The 9,556-nt window shown below is 31.7% G+C and overlaps 1 protein-coding gene across 1 annotated transcript; it reads left to right on the top strand.

The window, feature by feature from the left end:
- Nucleotides 1-7,835: 7,835 nt before the first annotated feature.
- LOC111893734 (uncharacterized) lies at nt 7,836-8,852 on the top strand. Its single transcript, XM_023889800.1, has 2 exons — nt 7,836-8,324; nt 8,595-8,852. The coding sequence occupies exons 1-2, from the start codon at nt 7,836-7,838 to the stop codon at nt 8,850-8,852; spliced, it is 747 nt and encodes a 248-aa protein (XP_023745568.1).
- The last annotated feature ends 704 nt before the right edge of the window (nt 8,853-9,556 follow it).

Raw genomic sequence — 9,556 nt, 5'->3', positions numbered from 1 at the left:
ATATATATATATATATATATATATATATATATTGAAAAAACTAATAATTGCAAAAGTCGCTTTTGAACTTCCAAATACTATTGAAAAAAATATTTGTTTTATTATAAGAAGCACTTGTGTTTGAAAATTAATTATTGTTGAACCATTTTTCTACACTGTTTATTTTGTAGAAAATATGATATGCGTTTACGAGTTTTCTCAATGAGATAGAAAAAGAAGCAGAAGAAAAAAAAAATATTGTTCTTTAGTTTTTTAATGGAAAGAATTAGAAAGAATAATTGATAGTAATATTCCTTCTTAAATGTCATCCCAAGAGTTCGATAGACTTTGGTTAGAAAGTAATCTAATACAAACAAATGAGTTTTATTATTTACCGATGTTACTCTTCAAACTTAATATAGAGTCGTAATTAACCAATGAATCAAAAAACCAATCTTTTTTACAACTTTTGTAACTTATTTTTTATCAAAAAAAAATTAAAATACAAAAATTTATAACTTTTTTTTTCTATTTTCCAATGATATCAAATTCGATAAAAAAAAATTCGTCAAATTTACAATGTGAATATTTGAAAATTCACAATGTGAATATAAATTCATACGATAAATCTGAAAAATATATTTAACATTCACAATGTTAAGTTATGAATTTTGATATTTTTATTTTTTTTTTATAAAGAATACGCACTTGAACATGAAAAAGATTTGGTTTTTTTAGAGAATCAATAATTATGGTTTTTTATTGAACTTATATATATATATATATATATATATATATATATATATATATATATATATATATATATATATATATATATAAGGTCAACAATGAACAATTTTAAGCCATAGAACCAAATAACCCTTTTTTAAGTTTTTATCCTCATTTAATCATGCCCAACTCTATTAATTAGGCACATAAGGGTATTATTGGTATTGCAAAGGAATCTAACTGAGGATCGTTATCTCTAATTATGTAAATCACATATCTTCTCCTTATATTATCTTTTATTGAGGATCATAAGATTTTCATTGTAGAAGTTTTTCATTGAAATTGTGGTAATCAACTTTGCATAAGAAACTGTTTTATGTCTTTAACCTATATTCAATTGATTAATTTTTTTTTTCTTTTGATCGAAGTATTGATCGATTTTAAATTTTATGAATTCGAAATCCTCTTTCATTGATTCGTCATTGAAATCGATAGTAATAATCTTCGATTATGCTTGTTGTTTATCTTATTCTATCTAGAAAAGTGTTTTTTTACTGAAGTTTAAAATCGTGATCGATTTCAAGTTTTGTGGATTCTGAATCATCTTTTATTGATTCGATATTGATACCAACATGCATTGTTGTTTGTTTTCTTAATGCATTCATCGATTTCAGGTTGTATGGATTCGCAACATCATCAAGTTTTTTTAAGTCAAAATTATCGATTTATATTGTTGTTTTTCATAACATCGATGTTTAAATGTTATGTTTTTCAAATTGTAGGTGATAATTCATTGTTACCTATTGAAGCTTCTCCTTCAAATGTTAATATCATCTTTTCTGATTATCATGTTGAATGTAGTAAGTGTTATTTATTTATTTATTTATTTTATTCTATGTTTAATATTATGTGAGTTTCCTTTGTTAAACTTTTTTGACAAAATTTCACGATTGGTCCCTGTGGTTTACACAATATCGCACTTTGAGGACTTTCTAGCAAAAAGTCACGCGAATGGTCCTTAAGGTTTCATTTAATTATGCGATTGGTCCTTGACCCTAACCTGGTCATTTTTGAACTGTTAGTGAAGGGGTAAATTTGTCTTTTCATCTTGTTGTGCATCAGAGTATATAATGTAAGGCCCGCCTTTGTATCCTTCTACTTCTCGTTCCTTGCCTCTGTTCTTCCCTCCTCACTCACATTCTATTCCAAAATTGAAGAAGATGGTGATATGCCACTGTGGAAGGCCGATGATTTTGGTGACATCATGGACTGGTTTGAACCCAGGTCGTCGATTCTAGTCATGCTCAAGGTTAGGAGGAACATGAAGCTTTTTTGGATGGTTCGACCCTCCCATGTGCCCTAGGTCAACTGTTGTGATTCCGGGGTTGTTGCGTGGAAGAAACAATCTCGAAGCAAGATTGATGATGGTGAAATGGTTACTTTGTCTGAGTTGATTGTTTTTCATGGTGTGTTACCTTTTCAAGTAAAAAATCAAGAAGCATTTGGGGGTGGGGGAATCTGTGACTTGGAATCTGTGTTTTGGTCCCATTTTTGTTATAGCTTTTGAAGGATTTTCCCTATGATTGTATGTAATGTTGGGACAAGAAAATTTAACAGATATAATATGTAATGTAAGTTTGATGTTTTGTTTTAATGTGATGGATATTATATTAGCAAGGAAGGAAATTGTCAATTTGATTGCATGTAAGTGTAATGTTGATTATTAAAGTGCAGTAACATAGCGAAAAAACTAATTACCAAAGTAGCATTACCATTAACCATAATGCATGTAAGTGCAATATCATGTTACAAACATAGAATACCCAAAAGACCTATCAAAAGTAGTTGTTTTGACTGACATACCATAACCAAACTTAGTAAACATGTTCTAACTTTAATTAGACATAATAGCAAAAGATTACTTCAAACTACAAACCAAGCTACAACATGTTTTCCCTTCTTGTGTTCACTCCCCTTTCCAGCTTCACTAGGACCTCCCTGCGCCTTGCAAGTCCTAGCATTGTGACCTTTGTTGTGGCATTTGCTGCAAGTGACTGTCAAGTGTTTCCTACTTAACTTGGTACTTTGAGTTGGCTCATCAACTGCCCTTTTCCTTCTTTTCTTTGGCCCACCAACCTATAAACAAATTTATATGGTTACATATTAACAAGTTTATTAAATAGTTTCAAGTTAAATTATACAAAACATGTATGACAACAAACTTGTTTGTGATGTTTGGGTGGAGAAGGTTTGTTGGACAATCAGATCTAGGCCACATGCTCCTTCCATTTATTGGGTCAATTGTGTGTTGGTACATAGCATTCCATGTACTAAGCCAGTAACATTTTCTCACCCAAGCCTCAGGATCTCCACATTCTGACCCATTCTGCATCTTATCATACATTGCAACAATAGCATGCTGGCATGGATTACCTGTAATGTCCTATTTCCTGCAAGTGCAACTCCTCTCTTTCAAGTTCACAACATACTGCTCCATCCATAGACCAATCACTTGATATTTATCAGCTCCATTAAATAGAACCCTCATCTTATTTGCCTCTATCTTATTGTTTTCTAAGATTGTTGTCGCAGTTGTACTTATAGAACCTTTGCATTTGTCTAGCACCTTATGAACATTTACTATTCTCTTTGTGAGGTATTCTCTAATGTATTCCAAACAATTGATTATAGGCTTGTCCCTTGCCTCATCTAACTTGGAGTTAAATACCTCACATAAGTTATTTGTTAAACTATCAGTCAATACCCTTCCTATATATAAAACCAAACAATTAATTACCAAAATCAGTATGAAATATGTTAGTGAAAAGAGTATGATACTTACCAGAGAAATGGGATCTTGCCCAGTGTTTTGCAGGAATTTTACTTAACAATTCATGTGCTTCTGGGTTAAGCTTTTTCAGTTTCTCCATAGCCCTATTAAATTTTGGTATGTTGTATACTTTTCCACAACACCTTACTGCTTCCCTCAATTCATCTCCTTTGTGTTTCAATTTCATGTTGTCATACACATGTCTTAAACAGAACCTTTGCTCAGCTGATGGAAATAACTTTTCTATTGCAGTCAAGATTCCATGTGAGTACAATTAAAATAAATTAGTAAATGAAAAAAAAGGTAAAATTTGTTGAAGTTAGAGGGTACCTTTTTTCGATATGAAATGAAAGTGAAGTTAGATGAAGAATTCAAATCTAAGTCATCACCCAAGTGTTCCAAAAACCATGTCCAAGAGTTAATATTTTCAGTCACTACAATGGCATATGCAACTGGGTAAATGCCATTGTTCGAATCAAGCCCAACTGCAGTAAGAATCTGTCCTGGAAAGGGACCATTCAAAAACGTACCATGAAATCCAAGAAAATCCATCAAACCTTTTTTAAATCCCTCCTTCAATGGACCTGAGCATATATATATATATATATATATATATATATATATATTCGTTTGAAGATCCTTGTTTCAGAACACAAGTTGGGGTTACTTTCAACTTGATGCAATATGTTGTTAGCTAGAAAATTAGATGAACGAGCCCTCACTGTCCTTGTTTGTAAACAATAATGACAATCTTCATATGTTTTGACAGTCCAAACTTGTTTCTCATCTGCCCTAGATATAAAAAGAACAAGTTGTTTTCTTGGAAAGTACTAAATTGCTCCTACCTTTATTAATGTCACCAGTCAATTTAGGAACAATACCCATACACTTTAGCCTAACTCCTGTCTTGTCATTCTTTACATAATGTAGATCCCTCCTTTCTTTTACAGAGTAGTTGGCAATAACTTCTCTTATTTTTTCCTTTTCCTTGAACGTCTGACCAATCTTAAAAGCTTTAGTGTGAACCTCGCCAGATGAACAAGCAACTGGCTTTAGAATACACCTTAACAATTTCTTGCTAGGCTCTTTTTCACTAGCAAATGACTCAAACACATCATTCTCTAAGACTTCTAAAGGTTCATCTTCAATGTCTTCATGTTCCTCTGTATTATTGTTTGTGAGGTTAGGCTGGCCCAAGTCAATGTCTTCATCAAATACACTATAGAAGTTGATCATGTTCACCTCCACATCATCTATCAAAGGTTCCTCATCAAACACTGTTTTTTTGCATCATGCTGACTATCAAATTCGCTTTCATCTACAGTATCCTCACAATCATATTCATCATCTACAACTGGATCATTATTCATAACTGGCTCATCATATTGATCATCTATGATTGGCACATCATTCATAACTGGCACATCATTCATAATTGGTTCATCATTCAAAACTGGCTCGTCAGTTATAACTGGCTCATCATCCATAACTGGCTCACTATCCTGTAACACTTGTGAAGGTCCATCTAATGTTCTATATGGCACAATAGACTGGGAGTAGTCTAATTTTTTCCTAGAAGATCCAACAACTTTTCCTTTCTTTTGGTTCGTATCTAGTTCAGGGGATACATCAGTAACCAACTCCTCAATAATAACCTTGGTAGGGGACAAAAAATAACTGTTAACCCTTGTATGCCCATGCTCTATGTAGATACTTAAAAGGTTATTTTTTTCCACATAATTTGACAATACATGCACATCTCCATCATTTCCTATAGGTAACAGACCAAATTCCAACACTACTTCAGGAATAAGAAAATGATAATACAAAGTTTGCCCTTCTACGTACCCTATTTATCGAACCATTGTATCCAACACATGCACTGGGAAAACGTCAATATCTACGAAGTCAACATAATCTATTGTTCCATCTACATACCTTCTCCTAGGGCTTTTCGTGAATATCCCACCATGATGGATTTTCAGAGTGAAATAGTTGCTTATTCCCTCTGAAAAAAAGAATAACAAAAAAATTTCAAAAATTTGGGCATAATAACAAATCGACAAAATCAAAGATCACTTTAGTAAGTCACTTACAGTATATCCTTTCCAAATAATAGTTTGATGCTTTCGTGTGTTTGGAACGAAGTGACCATAACGTTAACACCATTATCGTTTTCAATCGGCAGATGATCCTCGCCTTGTGTTCTATTGGAGAAGACGAAGATGAATGTGGAAGGGTAATGGGTAACTGGGGAAGATGATCTTTGTACTTAATTGCAAAGTTCATGCGTATATTATGTGAATAATGATCGATTATTAGAGTGACTGCAAGATGAAAAGAAAATTTTACCCCTTCACTAACGGTTCAAAAGTGATGGGGTTAGGGTCAAGGACTAATCGCACAATTAAATGAAACCTTAAGGACCATTCGCATGACTTTTTGCTAGAAAGTCCTCAAAGTGCTATATTATGTAAACCACATGGACCAATCGCGAAATTTTGTCCACTTTTTTATGTTTAGAAAATTATATATGAATTGTATCAATACTTCCTTTTATTATTTATCTATTCAGTTAAGATTCACCATGTGATTCTTTTTAATAATTTTATTAATTTCATATAGGCAAAAGTAATGCATCAAGTTGTGAATCATAACAGTTCAGGAATGAAAGTGATTCTTCTGATAATGATGATGAAATGTTTATTCCTAAGGTTCTAGATGAGATGAAGCCAAAAGAGAAAGATGTTTATAATTCTTTGAAGGATGGTGTTGAATTTTAATTGCAGTATCTTAAAGAAGCTGGATTTGATGCTAGTATGTCAACAATAAAACATTCTAAAGGAGAAATTTCACTTAGATATGTGATATGTAGCAGATCAGGTATTTCTGAATGTGTTAATCATGATTCTAACAATGAAAAGCAGCCAAAACGTAAAAGGAAAACATCATCAAAGAAGATGGGATGTCTAACTCTTATAACTTTCAAATGTGTTGCTTTTGGTTCATTGAAATTTTGGGTATATAAGTTTGTGGAAAAACATAACCATGTATGGGTTTCAAAAGAAAATCTTCATTTGTTACATGTTAATCGAAAGCTTGAAGTTGTTGAACAATCGTTCATTCACAAATTTGGAGCTTATAGCATTGGTGCCACTAGAGCTTATACATTCTTAAGTTAAATTAAGGGTGGTTATAATGTTAGTGGTGGTACTGTAACTGATTTCAAGAACTTTAAAAGGGATTTAATGTTTCAGTTGGTAAAAGTGATGCACAAATGCTTACTGACAGAATGGAAGATAGAGTAAAGTATGTTCCAAACTTCTTTTTTGATCACAAGATTGATAAAGGTCATGTTACTGGTCTGTTTTGGGCTGACGAGGCATCAAGAAGAAACTACAAAGAATTTGGAGATATTGTATCTTTTTATGCCACCAACAATACCAACAAGTAACATTCTTATTATTAGCTTGTTAATTTAATGGTATTTTAATGAACATTATCATTCACATTCTTATCCTATTAATTTAATGTTCATTTTAATTATCATTATAATTCACATTGTGAATGATCACATTTTTGTAAATTTTATATCACATTATCATTCACACTGTGAATGTTTTTCCGACATTACATATAAATGGTTAGAATTTGTTATTAAACTTCATTACCATTGTCATTGTTTACATTTAATTAATTGTTTAAGATATTGTATGGTATTTGTTCCATTCACCGGAATTGATAACTATTGGCGATGTGTAACTTTTGGGGCTGAATTACTAGCTAATGAGTTAACTACATCATATGTATGGATCCTTAAAACATTTCTCAATGCTTTTGGTAGTTAGCTAAGTATGATTGTAACTGATTAAGATGTTGTAATGAAGAATGCCATTAATATTGTTATTCCTCATTCTAGACATAGACTATGTATGTGACACATCAACAAAAAACTTTATGATAAGGTATTTTTTTATTCTAAGTTTGGTTTTCTATAAATTATTTCAGTAAGAATATATAATTGTTTCATTATATGAATTTACTTGTCTATTCTAAAAATTGAATTTTATTCATTTCAGATTCACATTGTGAATTAAATAAAGCTAAGTGTTTTTTTTTTGTTTTTTTTTATTATAAGGTTCCTTCTAAAGTTTTTAACCATCTAGAGTTCAAGAAAGCTTTTCACAAATCTATTTGGGATTCTAAAATTCAAGCAGAAGAATTTGAGGCTTCATGGTCTTCACTGATTCAAAATTTTGATATCTAAAGTAACAGTTGGTTATCTGTTATGTTTGACATGAGGTGTTCATGGATTCCATCTTATTTGAGAGATTTCCAACTTTCTGGTTTGATGCGGACTACTTCAAGATTGGAGTGTGAAGATTATGTTTTCTCAAAATTTCTTCACCCGGAAGCAAACTTTCTTGATTTTATTGTTTCTTTTGGGAATGCTATGGAAAAGCAAAGGCATAATCAATGTTTACTTGATCATCAATCTTTAACTACCAATTCTATATACAAAACATTTCTTCCAATTAAAATATTCAAAGCTGATGTTTATACCCGTTCTAATTTCTTTATTGTTCAAAATGAGATTTTTAATTCCATCTGGTCTTGCTTCCACTTGTCGGTTATTATGGAAAATGAAGTTGAAGTATACTTAATAAAAGATAAAAAGAAGTCCCCATGGAAAGATGTTAAACATAAAAGTGTTGATGATGGTGAAAACTATTATTCAGATTATCCAGAGTCTCTTTCTAATCTTTCTCCTTCTACTGATTTCAAGGTATGTTCATATCTTAATTTTACAAATGAAATTCTATTTCTACTTTTAAACTTTTGAAAGTAGTTTTATATCTAGAATTCACATGTGGATTTATGAATTTTAAATATACCAATTAAAATTTATTTTTATTCTAGTCTAAATTGTTATTAATTGTTATTTTGTAGGTTATGTTTAATCAAAAAGAAGATTCTATAACATATAGTTACATGCTTTACATTTAACAAGGATTCTTATGTCACCATATTTTTTTTTTATTTTTTTAATATCAAGGAGATTGATATAATACCATCAAAGTACAAATTGAGGCGTTGGCGAAAAAATATCATTCCTCCTGAACTCTTGATACAGACGTTTTCAAATTCTGGAAAAGAAAGTAAAATGATTCAAGATGCATTTGTTACTTTTGGTTCAATTATTAACAAATTAGCAAATGAGGAGCATGGGTTGAGAAATTTTCTAAGTAATCTTCAAGAATATTTGAGTGAAGTTAATAAATGTGGTTCATCAATGTCATCATGTAGCATGTAGTAAAGATGCACGTATGACATCTTTATATGGAGCTTCAGTAACTAAGACTATTAATGTTAAAAATCCAAAAGGTATTACATACAAGAGTACTGGGAAAAGATTTATCAGCAATAAAGATGTCACAACCCAAACTATTAGACCAGGCAAGGTCTAAATTGTAACCCTATTACAATAAGAACCTTGAAAACCATGAGAGCATTAGTTCATGTATATGAAAGCATACACTTTGAAAGTCACATGTAGGGTAAACCCTTAAAAGTAAACAAGTTTATCAAAGCAAAACTAGACAAATGAATTTGGTTAAGAATCACAAGATATGGATGTAAGAACTTGTGATATTTTGCAATCTTGAATATATAAACTATAAGGCCAGCATAATTAAGTTGCTAAGACCATGAACACCTTCACTAGACCAAGTTAGACCATGAACCTCCTTAATGGACCCCTTGGAGCGTAAACACCCAAAAGAACCCAAGCTAAACCGTGAAAACATCCCTAAGGGAGGTATTGGCCGTGAACCACCTTAGAACCCCCACCTTAGGCCGTAAACACCCTAATAAAGCAAAGTTAGGCCGTGAAAACACCCATAGGTAGTGCCTTGTGCGTAAACTCCTTCAAGATAGGATACTAGGGCGTAAACACATTAGGTTTCCAAAACTTGACCATAAACACTTCCCTGGGAAGTATCTAGACCGTGAACACTC

Source organism: Lactuca sativa, chromosome 1, assembly GCF_002870075.4.
Source record: "Lactuca sativa cultivar Salinas chromosome 1, Lsat_Salinas_v11, whole genome shotgun sequence".
In the NCBI taxonomy this organism is placed as follows: Eukaryota; Viridiplantae; Streptophyta; class Magnoliopsida; order Asterales; family Asteraceae; genus Lactuca; species Lactuca sativa.
The sequence above is the reverse complement of the archived record's forward strand: the minus strand, read 5'-3'. Positions and strand labels throughout refer to the sequence as shown.

What these genes read in the sequence shown, in the direction of transcription:
- LOC111893734 (XM_023889800.1), top strand. Translation starts at nt 7,836, where the DNA reads ATGAGGTGTTCATGGATTCCATCTTATTTGAGAGATTTCCAACTTTCT. An exon ending in CTCCTTCTACTGATTTCAAG is followed by an intron (nt 8,325 to 8,594) that starts GTATGTTCATAT and finishes TTTAATATCAAG; the next exon opens with GAGATTGATATAATACCATC.